This window comes from Pseudophryne corroboree, chromosome 5 (genome assembly GCF_028390025.1).
Source record: "Pseudophryne corroboree isolate aPseCor3 chromosome 5, aPseCor3.hap2, whole genome shotgun sequence".
In the NCBI taxonomy this organism is placed as follows: Eukaryota; Metazoa; Chordata; class Amphibia; order Anura; family Myobatrachidae; genus Pseudophryne; species Pseudophryne corroboree.
The window spans coordinates 813,639,110-813,662,553 of NC_086448.1; the positions used below are offsets into that span (position 1 = coordinate 813,639,110).

At 46.1% G+C, this 23,444-nt stretch overlaps 1 protein-coding gene across 1 annotated transcript in view; it reads left to right on the forward strand.

Moving 5' to 3' along the window:
* CSMD3 (CUB and Sushi multiple domains 3) overlaps nucleotides 1–23,444 on the forward strand; it is a 1,529,921-nt gene that overhangs the window by 1,473,445 nt on the left and 33,032 nt on the right. Inside the window, exon 62 of the mRNA XM_063924487.1 lies at nucleotides 22,156–22,329. Within this exon, the coding sequence (XP_063780557.1) occupies nucleotides 22,156–22,329 (174 nt within the window). The remainder of the gene's footprint in view (nucleotides 1–22,155; nucleotides 22,330–23,444) is intronic.

Sequence of the window (23,444 nt, forward strand, 5' to 3'; positions counted from 1 at the left end):
TGTACTGTGTCTGCTGCTAATATAGACTGGTTGATAAAGAGATAGTATACTCGTAACTAGTATGTATGTATAAAGAAAGAAAAAAAAAACACGGTTAGGTGGTATATACAATTATGGACGGGCTGCCGAGTGCCGACACAGAGGTAGCCACAGCCGTGAACTACCGCACTGTACTGTGTCTGCTGCTAATATATAGACTGGTTGATAAAGAGATAGTATACTCGTAACTAGTATGTATGTATAAAGAAAGAAAAAAAAACCACGGTTAGGTGGTATATACAATTATGGACGGGCTGCCGAGTGCCGACACAGAGGTAGCCACAGCCGTGAACTACCGCACTGTACTGTGTCTGCTGCTAATATATAGACTGGTTGATAAAGAGATAGTATACTCGTAACTAGTATGTATGTATAAAGAAAGAAAAAAAAACCACGGTTAGGTGGTATATACAATTATGGACGGGCTGCCGAGTGCCGACACAGAGGTAGCCACAGCCGTGAACTACCGCACTGTACTGTGTCTGCTGCTAATATAGACTGGTTGATAAAGAGATAGTATACTCGTAACTAGTATGTATGTATAAAGAAAGAAAAAAAAACCACGGTTAGGTGGTATATACAATTATGGACGGGCTGCCGAGTGCCGACACAGAGGTAGCCACAGCCGTGAACTACCGCACTGTACTGTGTCTGCTGCTAATATATAGACTGGTTGATAAAGAGATAGTATACTCGTAACTAGTATGTATGTATAAAGAAAGAAAAAAAAACCACGGTTAGGTGGTATATACAATTATGGACGGGCTGCCGAGTGCCGACACAGAGGTAGCCACAGCCGTGAACTACCGCACTGTACTGTGTCTGCTGCTAATATATAGACTGGTTGATAAAGAGATAGTATACTCGTAACTAGTATGTATGTATAAAGAAAGAAAAAAAAACCACGGTTAGGTGGTATATACAATTATGGACGGGCTGCCGAGTGCCGACACAGAGGTAGCCACAGCCGTGAACTACCGCACTGTACTGTGTCTGCTGCTAATATATAGACTGGTTGATAAAGAGATAGTATACTCGTAACTAGTATGTATGTATAAAGAAAGAAAAAAAAACCACGGTTAGGTGGTATATACAATTATGGACGGGCTGCCGAGTGCCGACACAGAGGTAGCCACAGCCGTGAACTACCGCACTGTACTGTGTCTGCTGCTAATATATAGACTGGTTGATAAAGAGATAGTATACTCGTAACTAGTATGTATGTATAAAGAAAGAAAGAAAAACCACGGTTAGGTGGTATATACAATTATGGACGGGCTGCCGAGTGCCGACACAGAGGTAGCCACAGCCGTGAACTACCGCACTGTACTGTGTCTGCTGCTAATATAGACTGGTTGATAAAGAGATAGTATACTCGTAACTAGTATGTATGTATAAAGAAAGAAAAAAAAACCACGGTTAGGTGGTATATACAATTATGGACGGGCTGCCGAGTGCCGACACAGAGGTAGCCACAGTCGTGAACTACCGCACTGTACTGTGTCTGCTGCTAATATATAGACTGGTTGATAAAGAGATAGTATTCTCGTAACTAGTATGTATGTATAAAGAAAGAAAAAAAAACCACGGTTAGGTGGTATATACAATTATGGACGGGCTGCCGAGTGCCGACACAGAGGTAGCCACAGCCGTGAACTACCGCACTGTACTGTGTCTGCTGCTAATATATAGACTGGTTGATAAAGAGATAGTATTCTCGTAACTAGTATGTATGTATAAAGAAAGAAAAAAAAACCACGGTTAGGTGGTATATACAATTATGGACGGGCTGCCGAGTGCCGACACAGAGGTAGCCACAGCCGTGAACTACCGCACTGTACTGTGTCTGCTGCTAATATAGACTGGTTGATAAAGAGATAGTATACTCGTAACTAGTATGTATGTATAAAGAAAGAAAAAAAAACCACGGTTAGGTGGTATATACAATTATGGACGGGCTGCCGAGTGCCGACACAGAGGTAGCCACAGCCGTGAACTACCGCACTGTACTGTGTCTGCTGCTAATATAGACTGGTTGATAAAGAGATAGTATACTCGTAACTAGTATGTATGTATAAAGAAAGAAAAAAAAACCACGGTTAGGTGGTATATACAATTATGGCGGGCTGCCGAGTGCCGACACAGAGGTAGCCACAGCCGTGAACTACCGCACTGTACTGTGTCTGCTGCTAATATAGACTGGTTGATAAAGAGATAGTATACTACTAATATTATATATACTGGTGGTCAGGTCACTGGTCACTAGTCACACTGGCAGTGGCACTCCTGCAGCAAAAGTGTGCACTGTTTAATTTTAATATAATATTATGTACTCCTGGCTCCTGCTATAACCTATAACTGGCACTGCAGTGCTCCCCAGTCTCCCCCACAATTATAAGCTGTGTGAGCTGAGCACAGTCAGATATATATATACATTGATGCTGCACACTGGGCTGAGCAGTGCACACAGATATGGTATGTGACTGAGTCACTGTGTGTATCGTTTTTTTCAGGCAGAGAACGGATATATTAAATAAAACAAACAACTGCACTGTCTGGTGGTCACTGTGGTCGTCAGTCACTAAACTCTGCACTCTCTTCTACAGTATCACAGCCTCAGGTCAATCTCTCTCTCTCTCTCTCAACCCTAATCTAAATGGAGTTGACGCCAGCCACGTCCTCTCCCTATCAATCTCAATGCACGTGTGAAAATGGCGGCGACGCGCGGCTCCTTATATAGAATCCGAGTCTCGCGAGAATCCGACAGCGTCATGATGACGTTCGGGCGCGCTCGGGTTAACCGAGCAAGGCGGGAGGATCCGAGTCTGCTCGGACCCGTGAAAAAAACATGAAGTTCGTGCGGGTTCGGATTCAGAGAAACCGAACCCGCTCATCTCTAGTTTCCCCCTCGTTCAGCACACATCACGCTGTGTGCTGAGTGGGGGAGAGATGTGTGCTGAGCGGTTTGTGCTAGATCGCTCAGCACACATCTCTCCCGTGTGTTTGGGGCTTAAGGGCCTTACAGATGGGGAGATGTGGAGGGAGATGTGTGCTGAGCGAGTGGGGGTGACGGGGGGCTGCTCATTTCACCCAGCGGGTAAATTGAGCAATGTGCTAATCTAGCACCGGCGATAGCGACGCGCGGGGCAGTGCATCGCTATCGCTGGGGGGCAGGAACACGAGAGAGCCGAGCTTAAAATCTAAGCAATCTAGTCAGATTGCTTAGATTTTAAGACTGGATCTCTTGGTGTGTACCCCCCTTTAACAGAAGTTCCATTTCCCCAGGACCCTTTTTTCGATAGTCATCAGATGCTCACCCCATGCATGCCTTTGTGTAAGTGCTGTAATTTCTTCTCTGGTGGGTGCAAGATACTTTTGTTTTGACCTTATCATAAGTAAATTGGTCCATTTTCTGTTAAAATAAAAAAGTGTAGGAGAATAGCCTGCAGACATTCTATCATATCCCATCATGCTTTGAGACATGGAATACCTACAAAAAAAATCGGACTAGTCCTAAATCACGGATTGTGTTAACAGTGAACATGTGCAAGCTTAAGATAATGAATGCACTGTACAGTTCATGAATAATCATGTGCAAACACTTAAATGTCAAGATGGTGGTTTGCTGATAGCTAGATCAGTTAGTTAGTACTGTATATAACAATATATTCAGTGGTCAAAGTGCACCGTAACGGGGCGGAACTGCGTTCTGTCAGTTCTATTTGGAGACGGAACGCAGTTCCGCCTCCTCCGGCTCACCTAACCCGATGTGTGCCCAGCGCCGCAGGGAAATGCCGGGCGCCCGCTGAGATTGTGTTACTAGCGGGTGCCCGGCTCCCACTCCACGGTGGAAGCCGACGGCAGGAGCTCACTACTGAGCTCAACTTCCAGCTCTATCAGTGTGCACTATGGGAGAGACGTCATGACATCTCTCCCATAGTGCCAAGGAGCAGACGCCGGAAGGACCACAGCGGTCGGATGCGGGGTGTTTGGTGAGTATGGTGGGGGTTTTTTTTAAACACATGTGTGAGTGTATTAGCGGCGCATCTACTGGGTGCAAGCTACAGGGGGCAAGCTACTGGGGGCAAGCTACAAGGGTTCAAGCTAATGGGGGCACACTACTTGGGGCAAACTACAAGGGGACAAGCTACTGGGGGCAAACTACAAGGGGGCAAGCTACTGGGGCAAACTACAAGGTGGCAAGCTACTGGGGTCAAACTACAAGGGGACTAACTACTGGGGGCAAACTACAGGGGCGCATTACTACTGGGAGGAATAACTACAAGGGCACATCACTACTGGGGGCATAACTACAGGGGCATTACTACTGGGGGCATTACTACTTGGGGCAAACTACTGGGGGCATAACTACAGGGGCTAAACTACTGGGGGAATTACTACTTGGGGGCTAAACTACAGGGGGGCTAAATTACAAGGGGTTCATAACTACAGGGGCGCATTACTACTGGAGGCATAACTACAGGGGCATTACTACTGGAGGCATTACTACTTGGGGCAAACTACTGGGGGCATGACTACAGCGTCTAAAATACTGGGGGCATTACTACTTGTGGGCTAAACTATAGGGGGGCTAAACTACAAGGGGGCAAACTACAGTGCGGCATTACTACTGGGGCTAAACTACAAGGGGGCAAACTAAAAGGGGGCATTACTACTGGGGGCATTGCTACTGGGGGCATCACTACTGGGGGCATCACTGCAGGGGCTAAACTACAGGGGACATTACCACTGTGGGCTAAACTACATGGGGCAAACTACATGAGGACTAAACTACAGGGGCTAAACTACTAGGGGCATTACCACTGGGAGACTAAACTAAAGTGGGGGTAAACTACTGGGGTCATGACTGCAGGGGCATTACCACTGCAGGATAAACTACTGGAAGAATAACTACTGGGGCTAAATGACTGAAGGCGTTATTACAGGCGACATTACTACTGCGGGCAATACTACACAGGGGCATTACCATTAAGGGCATTACTAATGGGGGCACTACTAATAAGGGCATTGTAAAGGGGGCACTTCATAAGGGGCATCACTCCTGGAGACATAAGGGGCACTAATACTGGGGGCATTGCATAAGGAGCACCACTACTATGGGCTCTATATAAGGGGAACTGCCACTGTGGGCACTACCAGTACAGTAGACATGCATAAGGAGCACTACTACTGTGGGCATTGTATAAGGGGCGCTACTGCTGTGGGCATTGTGTATTATGGGGTGCTACTACTGTGGGCATTATGTGTTTTAGGGGTGCTACTATTGTGGGCATTATTACTATTGTGTAACCACACCCCTTTATTTTTGAGACCACACCCCTTTTTGAGGGGAGCATGCCTACGGCACGTGCAATACCTTTATTGCATGGGTGCCGGGGGGAGGGGGGGTGAGTTCCGCCTCCTCTCACGGACCACTTTAAGCACTGAATATATTGCTGAAAATGAACCTTAATTTTAGATCAGTATTGCCAATGTGTCATCTCTGTAGACCTGACAGGTCTACTCGGTATTATATCAGTAGCCCATTTTCTCTACAATAGTAATTTTCTTGTTGCCATTAAAATCATATCACACAGTTGCTGGTTAAAAAAAAAAAAACTTTAAAGAAAAGCTAAAAATAACATTTATTTAGACAATTTTCCACATTCTTTTTGTACAGTAGGAGGTTTCTTTATATATTTATTTGTTGTCGTGTTCTTCAACGTGAAGGGCATAAACGCCAGAGTAGTCTCTGGTTTCCTAGTTACTGCTAAGGGGGAGGGTAATTTATTCTGGCGTCTCGTATCTGGAGAAAGATGTTTCAAGCATTCAATTGTGTGATGGCAACTTGACAAGTACCTCTGCTTTTATAACCGTTATTTAGGAAATTTAACATTATTCTAAGATTATAATTTTATTTTTCATCAAAAGAATTCTTTGTAGTGATTTACAGCATTAACTACTTTTTTTTTCCACACAAGGAATTATTAAAACATTTAAAAACCTGGTTCCAGAAATCTATTAGTAAGGACAAAGGATTTCGGAAAAGAGAAATCGAAGCTCCTTTATTCAACATGATGAATATAACTGTTGAAAGAGTCTAACAAAAGAAACTATAAAATACACAGTATCTAAGAAAATTCTGAAATACAAATGTAATTGAATGGGTAATTAATGTGCCAAATTTAGTTTCTTATTGTTCAAAGAATTACTTTCTAGTAACATACATTATCACATATTTTTTTTATATTTTGCAAAATGAACTTAAATTGCAGTGTAAATATCTTACTATGTCAAATATACAGTTTTGATGATAGCTGGAATGTTTTGCCTTCATGGCTTTTTTATAGTTTAAAGAATATTTTGGGCTTCTACTCAGACTGCAACAGTGCTATCTATCGGTTATTAGACAAAGGCGAAGATGGAAGTTTGCTTTTAATTTCAGTGCAAACTCTTTCAGCTTTAATTCCAGCAATAATTTCTTATCATATTTAACTCTATAGACCAGCGGCACATTCAATATGTGCTTAAACAGGAACAGCAATGTACTTTAAGCATGTAGTTGGAGAAAAAAAAATACAAAAATTTGCATAGAAATAAAAAAAACAACAACCCTCCTCTTGGCTTTGGTTTTCTGAAATTTTGCTTTGGCTGTGTTTCTTGTTTATAGCATGCAAACACTGAATGATTGTCCTGAAAATACTAAAGTGCAGTATTATAACAAAATAATAATGATAAAGGTAAAGTGAAATTGTCCGTTACACAGCGAAGGAAGCCATTTTGAACTAATGAACCAATATTCAGGAAAATGTAGTTTATCAATAGGAATTAATGACATTGCCGGGGCACTTTATTTCAAAATTGTGTACATCCTGACAAACATTTTGATGAAGTGGGTGCAGGGAGTGCCATTGCTACAGTATGGGCCCAAAGGCAGTCAGGTCATAAAGTTATCTACCTGGTTCCTGGAATTGGCTGCTAAGCACAGTGTGTGGCATAATATGAACTGGGCACACTGTGTGTGTTGAATGTGTACTGGCAGAAGTACGATGTGGCATATTGTTAACTTGGAGTACTATAATATGGCATGAACTGGAGGCACTGTATGGTCTAATAAAAAGTAGAGCACTACTATGGCCCATATCTTTAAGTAGCACATCCCTTTCATTCATAAAATTAACTAGAGCACTACCGTAGTGCATCAAATAAACAAACACTGTGGAGAGAGGTGTCCTATTCAAAATGCGGGGCCACAAAGTTCTGTCTACACCCCTGCCTGCAATGACTGATGGAAAATCACATACCGTACTGTATGTGTACCTCCTTTAATCTACAAGTGTTTCCTCTTATCTAGCGTCTTTACCCCATATGGCATGAGATTGCTGGTGCAACTGATATGCTACGACATGCAATAGGGAACGTTTTACTAAATACTACATCTATGTTACATCATAGCCACTCACAAAGCCACTCACAGTGTACCAGAGATACTATGTTACGACTTTTGTTGCAAATGAATTAGGACAATCCATGTGCAAGGTCATACGGGATATATTAACTAAAGTGCGGTTTATAGAAGTGGACATGTTGCCCATAGATTACATATCATTTATCTAGCACCTTCTAGAAGATAATAGCTAAAATCTGATTGGTTGCTATGGATAACTTCTCCACTTCTATAAACGCACACCTTAGTAAATATACACCATAGATTCAACACATACAAATGGCTGCTCATATTGGAACCCTTTTTAGACAGTTTTGCCACTTAGTCGCATAAGGATGTAACAAGCCCCAGTGGTAGGTACTCTATATGCAAGCAATATACTGTAGTTTTGTGTACATATTGAGAAAAGGACTGTTGCCCTGGTGAAGTTCAATGACTCTAGTGTACTAATGAGAGCTATTTAGCACTCCTAGAGCAACATATCTTGCACTTTTTAAGATAGAACTCTGTTTAGTCTCCTGAAGTCTCAACTACTTATGTCAACCAAGTGGACGTAATTCCGGGCTTGAATCGTGGTTTTAATCATTTACTTAATCTCCAGTTTGACTAATGTTGTGAGCATGCTGTGAACTTTCTTTGGAGTCACCTAAGAGTCCCCACACATCATTGTGTGGATCCAACTATATATTTCTGGTTATACATGTGTCTCCAGAGTAGTGGCCATAGAAAGAGTCCATTTTTGCAGCAACTTGCAAAATGCATGTCGGATGAGCATTCGGGACATTGAGAATTGCTCTCTGATAGCAGATGCTCAGATCCATGATGGGCCTTTCAGAACCCTTTTCAGTAATGCAAATGCGTTGGCTGACAAGCAAACTGATAGTGGTGCATTTTTGGACAAACTAGAGTGCATTCTCTAAAGAGAACTCATATATTTAAGGAGCAATTCACTTGTCAGCATTTCCCTGGCAATTCGTGCTCACCAACATTTCAGATTGACACTATTTTTGTAGACTGCAGAGGTGAGCAGAAAATCTGTGCTGTTACTGTAACGTAATTCTAGTCAATGTGCACATTCATACATTTCTATGTCAGTGGTGGTCTAATTAAACGGAGCAAGCTCCATTAACAGCGCCAAGGGATCTTCCCAACCATTGTTTCACGTATCAAGTTTGTGCTTTCTTTGCGATATTCTACAATTATAATACGTATAAACAGAATTATTACGTATATTTTTAATAAATATGACCATCTATATTTCTCCTTCCATATCAGTTACACATGTCCTATTTTCCACAATACGGCAGACAAGAGTCCCCATTTTCCACAATACGGCAGGCAAGTGTCCCCATTTTTCACATTACGGCAGGCAAGTGTCTCCATTTTCCATATTACGGCAGGCCAGAGTCCCCATTTTCCACAATACGGTAGGCAAGAGTCCCCATTGTCCACAATACGGCAGGCAAGAGTCCCCATTTTCCACATTACGGCAGTCAAGTGTCCCCATTTTCCACATTACGGCAGGCAAGAGTCCCCATTTTCCACATTACGGCAGGCAAAAGTCCCCATTTTCCACAATACGGCAGTCAAGAGTCCCCATTTTCCACATTACGGCAGGCAAAAGTCCCCATTTTCCACATTACGGCAGGCAAGTGTCCCTATTTTCCACATTATGGCAGGCAAGTGTCCCCATTTTACACATGACAGCAGGCAAGTGTCCCCCATTTTACACATGATGGCAGACCAGTTTCCCCATTTTACACATGATGGCAGGCAAGTTTCCCCATTTTACACACGATGGCAGGCAAGTGTCCCCATTTTACACGATGGCAGGCAAGTGTCCCCATTTTACACATGTTGGCAGGCAAGTGTCCCCATTTTACACATGTTGGCAGGCAAGTGTCCTCATTTTACACATGACAGCAGGCAAGTGTCCCCCATTTTACACATAATGGCAGGCAAGTGTCCCCATTTTACACATGATGGCAGGCAAGTGTCCCCATTTTACACATGTTGGCAGGCAAGTGTCCTCATTTTACACATGATGGCAGGCAAGTGTCCCCATTTTACACATGATGGTAGGCAAGTGTCCCCATTTTACACAATGGCAGGCAAGTGTCCCCATTTTACACGATGGCAGGCAAGAGTCCCCATTTTACGCATGGTGGCGGGGGGGAGAGAGGGAGAGGCTGACTTACGTTTGAAGCGGTTCTTCCCGCTCTTTGGCAGCTTCTTGCTCGTCTGCGCGGCGCTTGGCTCCCACTTGCAGCTTGGCTCGTTTAGCTCCCTTGGCTCCCCCTCCTGAGTCCTCGCCTCCTCCCTCCTCCCGAGTACCTAGCTCAGGGGGCAGAGTTTTGCGGAATGACGTGGGTGCGTCGTGACACTACGACACACCCGCGTCATTCCGCAAAACTCCGCCCCCCGAGCTGGGTACTCGGGAGGAGGAAGGAGGGGGAATCACAGACCACAAGATGTGCTGCGGCTCGCCCGCCACAAGAAACGGAACTGAGTGAGTGAGGTAAGTATTCTACCCTCCCATGCCCCTCTAACCCTAACACTTTTACACCTTACCGCAGCTTAACCCTAACATCCCCCCTTAGTGCCTAAACCACTGGCGTATCTATAATAAGTGCAGTATGTGCAGTGCACACGGGCCCCTGAGTCCAGAGGGGGCCCACACCGCACACACTGCACCCATTTCTTCTATACTTACCTTTCCGGCGTCCATCGGCGACTGTGTGATGGTCCCCTCCTCTCCCGTAGCCATCACCAGCTGCTGCTAGTGCTCTGAGCGCTAGAGACTCTGGCACAGTGCCATAGTCTACAGCGCATGCGCAGGACTCCGGAATAATGTCGCGGTGGCCATTTTTCGTTGTCCTGCGCATGCGCTGAGAGTGCTAGCAGCGGCGGTGATGGCTACAGGAGAGGGTGGGGCCCACACACGGAGTCTGCACACAGGTCCCCTCCTCTCTAGAAACGCTGCTGGCCTAAACCCACCACCCCTTTCTGCAGCCTAACCCTCCCCCATTTTTGCCTAAACCTAACACGGGATCCGGTCTGAAGATCGACAGTGTCTAGGTCGACAATGTTTAGGTGACCACTATAGGTCGACAGTCACTAGGTCGACATGGATGGAAGGTCGACAGGGTTTCTAGGTCGACATGTGCTAGGTCGACAGGTCTAAAGGTCAACATGAGTTTTTCACATTTTTTTTCTTTTTTTGATTTTTTTTATACTTAACGATCCACGTGGACTACGATTGGAACGGTAAAGTGTGCCGAGCGAAGCGAAGGCACCATGCCCGAAGCATGCCACGCGAGGGGACGCGGTGCACTAATTTGGGATCCCGGTCACTCTACGAAGAAAACGACACAAAAAAAAAATCCTCATGTCGACCTTTAGACCTGTCGACCTAGCACATGTCGACCTAGAAACCCTGTCGACCTTCCATCCATGTCGACCTAGTGACTGTCGACCTATAGTGGTCGACCTAAACATTGTCGACCTAGACACTGTCGATTTGATGAACCACACCCACCTAACACCTTCCTTCCCCGGTTGTGCCTAACCCTAACCCTCCTCCCCACAGCCTTACCTTAACCCCCCCACCCCCCGCAGCGTTTGTATAGCATAGTCTGCATGCTTCTTTTTGTATGCAACTTTTTATATATTTGATTATTATTTGTCAGCAATATTTTTCAGCATTTTTTTTTTACGTTTAGCTGACCTCATATAAAAATCATGAAAACACGGTGACCTAAATGGTATCCTTAATCACCGATAGCCAAAAACCAAATGACCAGTCTACTCTTATAAAATATTTGTCAAACTTAGCATCAGATTTGAACTTACTCTGTATTATTCTATTGCAGGCCTGGCAAACCTGTGGCTCTCCAGCTGTTGTAAAACTACAAGTACCATCATGCTTTGCCACAGTTTTTTTTTTTAATATTAAATTTTTATTGAGTTTTCAAACAGATTACATGTACATATACAATTAAATCGGTAAATAAAAAACAGGAGGAGGGGGGGAGATACATATAAAACAGAACTAATAAAGACATGGGGGAGGGGAAGGTATGTATCAGGGATATCGTAATACATCAATGGAATGTTAGTATAGTGAAAGGTAGGAGGTCTACATCACTTAGTAAATCAGTGTCAGGTGTGTACTGGGGAACAAAGCACAGAGAGGTCTGGAATGTCTGCTAGAGCTCTGTATGTACCCTTCTGGCCTAAACTCTCTTTATATAGGGACCATTTAATCCATTTCTTACTAATAGAGGAACTTCCTGGAGCACAGTTGCCCTCCGCTATCTCAAACACATAATGTTGATGGACGCTATTTTCTATCATTGAAATATTGGGGATGACCGCAGACTTCCATTTGGAGGCAATGGCGGCTTTAGAAGCTATAAGGATATGTCCTAGAATATATCTGTCACTGCTGGACATCTCCTTCCCATAATAGTGAAAGAGTGCTAAGAGGGGGTCGGGCACAAGGACTATTCCCAATATATGGGAAATGAAAAGGAACACTTCACTCCACAGTGCCCGGATTACCGGGCATAACCAAAAAATGTGTAAGATATCGCCCACCATCCCACAGTTTCTCCAGCAACTAGCGGAGACATCAGGCCAGATTTTGTGTAAACGGTCCGGTGTTAAATATACCCTATGGACCAGATTATAATACATTTCACAATGATTTACACATTTAGAAATTCTAAAACAAGATTTAAAGATATATTTCCAGATATCCTCCGTAAAGACTGCTGGGAGGTCTCTTTCCCATTTAGTCTGTGCAGGGAAGACCCCATGATGAGACTCGGTTACAATATGCTGATACCATCTGGAAATGCCTCCCCTGTTGCCTCTAGGTATGAGGAGTGACATCAGTATTTTAGGGGGATCAGTATGTGGGGCCCGACTTGGAGAGCAACTCTGAAGCCAGTGCCTTAATTGTAGATATTTATGAAAGTCTTGTTTGGGTACCTGAAATTGATCTTGGAGTAGGGAGAAGGGGACTAAGGCACCATCTCGGAGGACATCTTTCAGAGTGTTGAGACCCAAGGTTCGCCAGTGGTGTAATTGCATATCTGGGATCAATAGGGCTATAGCATGGAGGGATAGCTTGGGGGAGGGCAAAGCACCAGGAGGGAGAGACTTTGATACTTCCTTCCATGCCAGTAAGGTTGCGTGAACTGCTGGGCACTCGGCAACTCTGGCTGGGATTGATTTGAAGGGCAGCCATAACAGGTCCGATAGTGAGTAGGGGAATATTGCATTTTGTTCCAGGGATACCCACGGTTTAACATTGCCCTGGGTGAACCAATCTCTAACTTGGGTGAGCAGACTGGCGATGTGGTATCTTTCCAAGTCTGGATATGTTACTCCCCCGGCATCTTTTGACGCAGTCAACGTGGATTTCGCTACTTTCGGCTTTAAGCCCCCCCATATATATTTAGTCAATAGGCGATTAAATCTATTACAAACGTCTTTAGGGAAAACCCTAGGGATGGTACGAAAGAGGTACATCAATTTTGGTAAAAGGACCATCTTTGCTGCCGCCACCCGTCCGACCCAGGAGACCTCCTGCATCATCCAATCTTTAATTAACAATTCAAATGCGCGAAAAAGCGGGTCATAGTTACACCCCATTAAGTCCCGCCCTCTAGATAGGTGAACCCCCAGATATTTAAGCGATCTAAGTTGCCACGCATATTTATAGTCATTCTTTAGACGACTAAGAGTGCTGTCAGAAATGTTTAAGGGTAGGGCCTCAGTCTTAGTAGCGTTCAGTTTGTAGTAAGAGACCGCTGCATAAGAGTTTAAAAGAGAATGTAAATGGGGTAGGGACGTTTCGGGCTCTCTAAGACATACCAGTATATCATCTGCAAAAAGACATATTTTATGTGGTGTCCCTCCCACCTCTGGACCCACAATTGAGTCTGACACCCTGATTCGTTCTGCCAGCGGTTCCACAGCTAGTACAAAGATAAGGGGTGATAGTGGGCATCCCTGCCGGGTCCCATTAGTAATATTAAATATAGAGGAGCTGCACCCATTGGTGAAAACCGAAGCCGAAGGGGAGGAATACAAGGCAAAGATAGAGTCTAGTATCCTACCCGCAAATCCAAAATGACCTAGGGTAACCCTCAAATAATCCCAATGGAGCCTATCGAATGCTTTTTCTGCGTCCAGGGAAAGAAGCAAGAGAGGTTCGCTCCGGGCCTGGCAGCGGTCAATCAGGTTAATAACCCTACGTGTGTTATCTGACGCTTGCCTGCCTAGAACAAAACCCACCTGATCCGGGTTAATCAAACTAGGCAGGAGAGGGGAGATCCTATTTGCAACCATTTTGGCGAACAATTTGAGGTCGGTGTTCAGCAATGCTATTGGGCGGTAGTTCTGAACCACCGTAGGGGATTTTCCTGGCTTAGGGATGGTAACTATTCGAGCCTCTAACATCTCCTTCGGGAAACATGTGGAGTCAGTGGCTTCATTATAGACTGACTTTAAGAGCGGGACAAGGGTAGATTTGAATGTTTTGTAGAAACTGGAGGGGTACCCATCCGGGCCGGGGGCTTTATTTACTGGACAGGAGTCAATGGCTGCTTTGACTTCGTCGAGTGACCAGGGAATATTAAGGGATTCGCGGGTTTGGGAGTCTATGTTGGGGAGCGATAGCCCGTCCAAGAATCCGGTAATGTCTGCCTGGGTGGGCTGAGGGGTACCAGAGTCATCTCTTAGGTTGTACAGCCGCGAGTAATAATCAGCAAACGCATTTGCTATCTCAACCGGATCAGTTACTTTGACTCCAGAAGATGTATGAATCGCATGTATGCGTTCCTTGGCTCTACGCCCCCTCAATTTACGCGCCAATAACCGACCCGCCCTATTACCCAGCCTATAATATTTTTGATTTAGCCGCTGCAGGTTACGGTGAACTTCGGTTAGGGCAAAGGAGTTTACCTTGTCACGGGCACTGAGAAGTTGTTTATAAAGAGATTTATTATCGGGGCTAATTTTATGCGCAGCTTCTAGCCGGGCGGCCTCTTTTTCGGCCGAGGCTTGTCTCTTCCTATAATCGCGTTTAAGTCTAGCCGCACTTTGAATTGCAGAACCTCTAATCACGGCTTTCAGAGAACACCAATGGGTGAAGACGGATGTGTCCCCGGGGCAGTTAGTGGACAGATATAAATCCAGAGATTGCTGGATGGCCTGGAGAGCCTCAGGGTGGGTCAGCAAATATTGGCCCATTCGCCAGGGGGCACGAGGGACCACCCTTTTACTGGTATCCCAAACAACCATAAGCGGTGAGTGATCCGACCAGGACATGGGTAATATGTCTATCTTGCTAATAGCCGCTAGTGTCCATTTATCAGCTAGTGCTAAGTCTATTCGTGAGTACGAACTATGTACGTGAGAATAGAAAGTATAATCCCGTTCTGTCGGATGTTTAGCCCTCCAAACGTCATACAGTGCATACTCAGCTAGCAGTTGACCAAATTTGCCTGTGGGTTCCTGGGGTGGACTGCTACGGAGGGTTCGGGTCGGACGGGAGCGGTCAACAGTAGGGTCCAGTACCATATTAAAGTCCCCTAAAATCAAAAGGGCTCCTTTAGTATGTTCCTTAAGAGTTCTACAGAAGGTTCTAAGAAACGGAATTTGTTTGGCATTAGGTGCATAGCACGAGACCAAGGTGGTTTCCACATTATCCAATTTGCCCACTAAGATTAAATATCTCCCGTCTGGGTCCTCATATTTATCGGACAGAACAAACGAGCAGTGTTGTGCTATAAGAAGGGCCACGCCAGATTTCTTGGCGGGTCCGTTTGCCATATAGCAGTGGGGATAGCGTGAATTAGTGAAGGAGGGGGGGTTTTGACTCTGAAAGTGGGTCTCTTGTACTGCCACCACCTGTGCCTTGAGTTTATGAAAAAAGTTCAAGGCTACTCTTCGTTTATGGGGAGAATTGAGCCCTTTGGCATTAATAGAGATTATATTAACCATACTCTATTACCATTAAGACTGATAATTCCTTTGAGCAATTTCCGTGTTTAAAGTGATATACCTGAAAGGGGGGGGGGAAACATATCTGGGAACAGGAAGGAAGACAGAAAAAAAATTAGAAAAACAAAACTGAATCGATCTCTCGTGAGATCATAACCAGTCGCCATAATAAGGCGGCTGTGTGGTCTAGAGGGGGGGTTAGTGGCATAGCACCTACCCATTGCCATACATTTATACTGTAAACTATGCAGAACACATGAACATCTCAATACTATTAGGGCATGTAAGTACCCATGTTAGTAAATAGAACATACAGAACATAAAATGCGTAACAAAGACAGTCCAACCTGGAATCAGGGCATAGAAGCCAACAATGAAATCAATAGAATCATTAGGGACTCTCCAGAGGCTCGCCCTACATATCGATTACCTGTGTTATATCAACAGATTGATTTTGGTAGGGGTCCGCCATGTCCAGGGAAGCTCCATACACCTCGCTTATAAGAAAGGGAAAAGAACAAACTAGGCAGCCAGTAAAATACAGTATACAAATCTAAGAATACTTCTAAAACACGGACTGATCGCCCACTGCATTCAATGCCTCTCTCGGCCCATAACGTTCCCCCTGATAAGGGTAGAGGTAAAGCTGGCAATACCATCATCATAACCGGAGAGCCATCAGAGAGGAGTAGAGAGGTAGCATATTTGGGAGCTTTCCGGTCCCGCGCAGGCCGCCTCACTTCACCGAAGACCAGTCCTGCTGGAGTCGACGGGGTGAGGAATCCGCAGAGGGTTCTATAATGTTCCAGGATTTGAGCAGCTTTGCTCCTTCATCTGCGGTAGAAATAGAGACCGTGGAGCCATCTCGGTGAATCAGCAGCTTGGTGGGGAAACCCCAGCGATAAGGGATATCCGCCTTCCTGAGAGCTGTCGTGATAGAGTGAAAGGAACGCCGTTTATATAGGGTGGCTGCGGACAAATCTCCGAAAAGTTGAAGGCCTTTAAGGGCTGAAGATGTGTCTGACGTTGGTCTGGATGCTTTTAGCAAGGCCTCCTTCACGTGGAAGTAGTGCATTTTCATTAGGACATCTCTAGGCGCGTCCCCTGGTGCTGCTCTAGCCTTTGGTAGTCGATGTATTCGGTCGATGAGGAGATCTGCCGAAGGGGACTGGGGTAATAGAGCTTTAAATAGGGCCACGGCATAGTCGTGTAAACTGCTATGTGACACAGACTCGGGGACTCCACGTAATTTAAGATTGCTTCGACGCGATCTGTCCTCCAGATCTGTGACTTTGTCCCGCAAAAGCTTTACCTCTGCTTCCAAAGCGTCATGGGCGTCTAGTAGGTTGTTATGGGATCCCACGACCTCCTCCATTTTAGTTTCCAGATGGTCAGTGCGGCCACCTAGGTCATCTATGGATTGTTGACATGCCGATAATGTGGTGCGAAATTCCGCTGCCACATCCTCCTTGAAGCGAGACAGAAGTAATTTCATCGTGCCCACAGTTAAAGCGTCTCCATCTTTGACATTGTCCAGGCTTGTGGCAGCTTTGGGTGTGGAAGGTGGCACCTCCTGGGAGGGGGGAGTTTGCGGGATCGTGTCTGTCGTGGAGGGTCCGGTGGTTTTAGAGCCCGACATCCTTGTAGATGATTTGAAAAATGAAAGCTGCTGTGCGGGCTTTGATGGCTTGTTGCGTCTGGCAGGCATACTAATGCCTGAGAGAAATAGGTCGACGGTTCCGATCACTTAAATAGGAAAATTCGGGGGCTCCGCTGTCTCCGAGATCATTGAGATGTCACGTAGATATTGGCATGGGTAGAAGAAGCTGCTTGTTTTACATTGGCATGAGCAGGGCCAGCAGGGTTAAGCGACTAGACATCCTCTTCTGTGTGTAGTCCCGTGCCCCAGGTAGCCCGAGTCCACTCAGGGAAAGGCCACAGATTATATAGGGGCAGGATCAGGCCCGGGGACCTCTGTGGGGATCTATTACTCTGTAGCAAGGAGGTACTTTTGATGAGGCCGGGTGCAGATCCCGGAGTGCTGCCCAGCCACCAGGGACGGGATCAAACAGCTGTATGAAGCGACCCCAGAACAGAAGGGTTAGATTTGGATGTCTGCCAAACGCTGCGGTCTGCGCCGCTCACCTGTTCCGTCCAGCGAGCCACCCACAGCCGCGGGCGGACTCGCAGAGGGCCGGGGCTCACTGGGTTGCCAACCAACTGCGGGTCGTCGGTAGCGCAGATCGTGACCGCAGGGGGGGCCTCTTCCTCCGCTCCAGGGGACTTCGACTTTTCGGGTGGGCACCTGCTATCTCCGGCTCTTAATTAGATACGAGGGGTACTCCTTTCAAATGGCTGAGTGCTGTCAGCCTAGCAAGCAGGGAGGGAACTCCGGCCGGGCCTGCGTTTTTTTTATAGGTGGTATCACTGTCTATAGGGGATATCTGCAGCCACTTCCCTGAAGCTGCCGCCACAAGTCTCTCACCTCTGGGGGCCGCCAGGCGCTTTCTCCAGGCCACCGCCGCTTCGTCTCCCCTCTCCTCCGTTTCCAAGATGGCCGCCGTTCGCGCTCCGAGGTGAGCTCTCCTGCAGCCGTCTGGACTCCCGCCTCTCCCAACCAGCCGGTCAGGGTTCTGGTGCAGTGTGCAGCGATGTCCCCGCAGGTATCAGGGTCACGGCAGGTCCGTCAAGCGTCCCAAGCATACCAGGTGTTTTGGGTCGTTAACTCACATAGAAACTATGTGTTTATATTTCCGCTGTAGTCCCGTCAGGCAGGGGGGGAGCCGCAGCCGGGCCGGCAGTCCTCCCGCAGCAACACGCCACGGGAGTCCGGCGGGAGCACACGGGGGTGGGAGAAGCACAGTCACCCCAATGTAGCGAAGGCCGCAGGGCGCTCACCTCCGAAGAGTCCCGGCCTCCCCTCCGAGCCGCCGCCGTGTCCCCCTCTCAACGTTCGTCTCTCAAGATGGCTGCCGCTCGTCCTCCGGAGCGCGCGTCTCGGCCTCAGTCCGGTCCCTGATCGCCCACGCCAGCCAGACAGGGCCACCGGGTAAGCTGTGTTGATGTCCCAGCAAGGGACAAGGTCCAGGCAGGTCTCTCTGATTTCCCGGGAAGGCCAACCACCCGACTGGGGGGAAGTTTAGAAATTTAGGCCCCGGCTTCAAGGCAGCGCGTAGGCCGCAATCCGCGGGAGCCAGGAAACCGGCTCCCCGATTCCGCAGCACTCACTCACTACCTCCTCTGCTACTGTGGGATGTTACTCCATGTACTTAGGGCAAAAAATAGTCGTGGGAAGGCTATATATTAATAAAGAAACTCCCAGATCCCTGGGAGCTCACAAGAGATGCAGCCTGCTCATTCAGCCTCCAGGCCACGCCCCCCTTTGCCACAGTTTTGCTATTAGGGAAGCTAAAATTGTAGCAGGGCATATTTATTATTATTTATTTATTTATTAACAGTTTCTTATATAGCGCAGCAAATTCCGTTGCGCTTTACAATTTGAAATAACAATAACAAACTGGGTGATAACAGTCATAGAGGTAGGAAGGCCCTGCTCGCAAGCTTACAATCTATAGGGGAATAGGCATATGTACACAAGGAAAGGTGCTATCTATTGCATAGAATGAGAAGACATGTGAGGATATGTGTGGACTGTACAGAGTGGATGTAATTTGATAGGAAGGTTTATGAAAGTTATGTGGGCGGTTCAGGAATTTGATACGCTTGCCTAAAGAGGTGAGTTTTGAGGGAACGCTTGAAGGTTTGGAGACTAGAGGAGAGTCTTATTGTGCGTGGTAGGGCATTCCACAGGGTGGGTGCAGCCCGATGAAAGTCCTGCAGTCGTGAGTGGGAGCGAGTAATGAGTGTGGATGAGAGACGCAGGTCTTGTGAAGAGCGCAGAGGTCGGGTTGGGAGATATTTTGTGATAAGCGAAGTGATGTACATTGGGCATGCTGGGATGTGTAGTTTTACAGCATATGGAGAGCCACAGGTTGGCCAGGCCTGTTCTATTGATTGCATTCACATCTGCATACAGCTCTTCCCATCCTAACCAAATTATATGATTTAATCCAGGTGTTTTTTGTGTGCTTGTTTTATTGTTTTTCATTATGTGAAATGTAACTGCTCAATGTAAATTGAGAAGTGACACCCGTGTTTTGGTATTGGTTCTAATTCGTCATCATGTTTCGATTTTTGGCAAATCCACCCTCAAGTGTTTTGGTTCGGATACGGATTTCAGTTCTTTTTAAAATCAATAGAAAAAAAAAACTAAAATGATTGATAAAAAAACAATTGATAAAAAAACACTTTAGATCATGTAATTTTTGCAGTCCAAAACCCAAAATTCGGATTTAAAATACAAATGCCGAACCAGAAGATTTGAACTGAGACATAGGGGCTAATTCAGACCTGATTGCTAGCAAGCGATTTTTGCACTGCTGTGATCAGATAGTCGCCGCCTACAGGGGGAGTGCAAGTGTGCGAACGCATGTGTAACAGAGCTGTACAAACAGATCTTGTGCAGTCTCTGCGCAGCCCAGAGCTTACTCAGCCGCTGCGATCACATCAGCCTGCCCAGGACCGGAATTGATGTCAGGAACCCTCCCTGCAAACGCATGGATACGCCTGCGTTTTTCCAGACACTCCCTTACACATTTTCAGCTCCAGGCCCATGAGGCCCTTTATCCGGTCCTGAGTAAAGGACTCTTAAAAATTAAAAATCAAAAGGACAGTGAGTAATCTTTTGGCCATGTTTGGCTGCCATGGCTTCCACCATCTCTCGCAGCCAGTAAGAAGCAGCGTAATTCTAGCAATTACTGGCTGATTATTATTTATTAAACATAAATTGCTTTAATTGTGAGATTTGCAGTTTAAACCTGAAACACTAGGAAATGTTGCCAGTCCTAATTGTGAAACTAGCAGCGTTCAGCAGAGCATACACCAGTGAAAGGAACCATATGATGAACATGCACAATTCAGCATAGTATAATATGGCTGCTGTATTAGCTAAATGTACTGTACATAAATCGTACAAACATCTAATTAACTTTCCTATGTATTAAAGATATCTAAGAACAAACTGATACAGGTTGAGTATCCCTTATCCAAAATGCTTGGGACTAGAGGTATTTTGGATATGGGATTTTTCCGTATTTTGGAATAATTGCATACCATAATGAGATATCATGGTGATGGGACCTAAATCTAAGCACATAATGCATTTATGTTTCATATACACCTTATACACACAGCCTGAAGATCATTTAATACAATATTTTTAATAACTTTGTGTATTAAACAAAGTTTGTGTACATTAAGCCATCAAAAAACAAAGGTTTCACTATCTCGCTCTCACTCAAAAAAGTCCGTATTTCGGAATATTCCGTATTTCGGAATATTTGGATATGGGATACTCAACCTGTATTGGAGTAGAAGCATTTAAAAAGAAATTGTCCATTTGTTTTCCGGCGTGATCAACTGTTATTGAAAACTGCAAAGTTACAAATGTTCTACATAACTATAGCGTGGGTTGAATCAGGTCCTGGGGATATGTATAATGGCTACAGGTCATACTTGCCTACCCTCCCGAAATGACCAGGAGGCTCCCGAAAATCAAGTGGCCCTCCCATCCCCTCAGAAAGGTGTGCAAGTCTCTCACTTTTCCTAGCAGCCCCCCTCATCCCCCTCTCGGCCGCACATAGCAGAGAACAAGCGGGTGGTCCAAGGGGATCCGATGACGCAATTTGCGCTGAATTGCATCATCGTAGCTTTTGCCCCCGCTATACAATGACTGTTTTCTCAGCACTGTATAGCGGGGGGGGGGGGGGGGGGGGAGGTAGAACCATGATGATGCGATTGTAATGCCATGCCCCCGATTGCCCATTTTCCCAGTAGCCATGTCCCTGGACAGCCCACCTTGCCACCGGTCACACTACCGGACAGCCCACCTTGCCGCCAGCCACGCACCCATGCACCTACCGCGCTGCCATCTCCCGGAGTAAGGGGCAAAAAGGTAGGCAAGTATGGTGCAAGTTGTGCAGTGCATATGTACCATGGTGTCCTACACGGCACACCCGGTACTCATAGATAATAGTTACCTGTCCGTTAAATCCTTAAACATCCACAGGACAATGGTGCTGGCTACAGTGATCACTGGGAAAATGGAGGGGATTCCATGTTCCCAGGGATCAGTAGCCCCTGTCCTTTCTTAATCCACCTCTGAAGCAGGTTGTGTATTCCATCCTGCTGTTATGATTCTAATGAAACTTGAACAAATGTTTGCAAAAGTGTACCTTAACACTGCAGACAGCCATTTTTTGGGTTATCAACTCTGACGACGTTGTAGCCTATCAATGCATTAGGACCTAGAGTCATCACAGAGACATGGGGCAAATGAAACAACGTTTATCAGAAATGTAACACATCCTTGTGGGTTTATAGGCTGGATTTCTCATCAGACCATACAATATCTGCATCCACTTATTCTTTATGCATTTTAAACTTTTAAATCATCTTTAAGTTTGTTGTCCTTGGGCATTATGTGACTCTTTCCACTTTCTTGGCTTTGGCCCTGGAATATTTCCAATATAAGTGCAGATTATAACAATTACATAATGAATAACAATATTTTTTATTTTTTTATTTCTCTACAGCAAAGTTTTGCGGTGATACCGGGATTCCTTCTAACGGCAGGCGAGAGGGCAAGAGCTTCATTTTTCAATCGGAAGTCTCTTTCGTTTGCAACCCGCCCTATATCTTGGTTGGCTCTGGCACAAGGATATGCCAAGCAGATGGTACTTGGAGTGGCTCACCTCCGCGGTGTATAGGTAGGTCTTCCATGTATCCTGGTTTTTCCAAAACTTTCTCACTTTTTTTTCCATACAAAAGGCCTGATTCCGAGATGGATGTAAGTCCAATGGGCTAATTCAGACCTGATTGCTGCTGTGCGTTTTCGCACAGCAGCGATCAGGTCTGAACTGCGCATGCGCCGGTGTCGTAGTGCGCCGGCACATGCCAGACAGCCGATGGCTGTCATAGGCCTGCGACCACCTCTGCCTGATTGACAGGCTGAGGCGGTTAGTGGGTGGGAGGGGGCGGGCCGGTGGAATATGTCCGCCGTTTTGGTGATTTGCATCTCTTCCAAAGTACCAGCCAATCAGCTCCTGCCATGTTACAGGCTGTTTGAAAAATGACAGTTAGGAGCTAATTGGCTGTTACTTTATCTCTCTCCATTTTATTTCTCTCCAAGGCTAAGGCTATGGGGATGATTAAGGTTGGAACGCTAATTACAATCACAAAAAAATGCTAAAAGTATGCTGGCGCATGCACAGTGCCCAGCCTCCGCATGCGCCCACATTTTCTGCGGGGACCGTAGATAATGCGATTGACGCTGCCTGCCAATCGGGGGGGGGGGGGGGGGGGCAAAAGGAAGGCTGGCAACGCTCCGTTTCCTAGACGGAGCATTGCGGGGGCTGCGTCATTGAAAAGGAGGGCGTGGCGTAGGTGTGATCTCATCACACGCAGCCACCGCGATCATATAGACGGCAGCTGGCCCGCTCCGGGTGCAGCCAAGCTACGCCGGCAGGAGGCAACCTTGATTTCTACGATGAAGCAGAAATTGCGTTGCGATCACAATTTCTGCTTCATCAGCGAGGGAGGCGGCGGTCAGCATGCATTCACATGGATTACAAATGCTACTTAGCTTAATGTGCAATCCATACTGAATCAGGTTCTATGTACACACTTAAGCGATGTGCGCACCATGCAACATTGCTAGCAACGGGACCCGGCGGGGGAAGCCATGTTGTATTTGGCAGCATGGGCCTCAAAAGCAACATCGCCTGTCAGACCTGCATGATGTTTTGACGGGTGATGCCAAATACGACCCGCGGGAGCACGCATCATACACAATATAGGGCCTAATTCAGAACTGTTCGCTCGC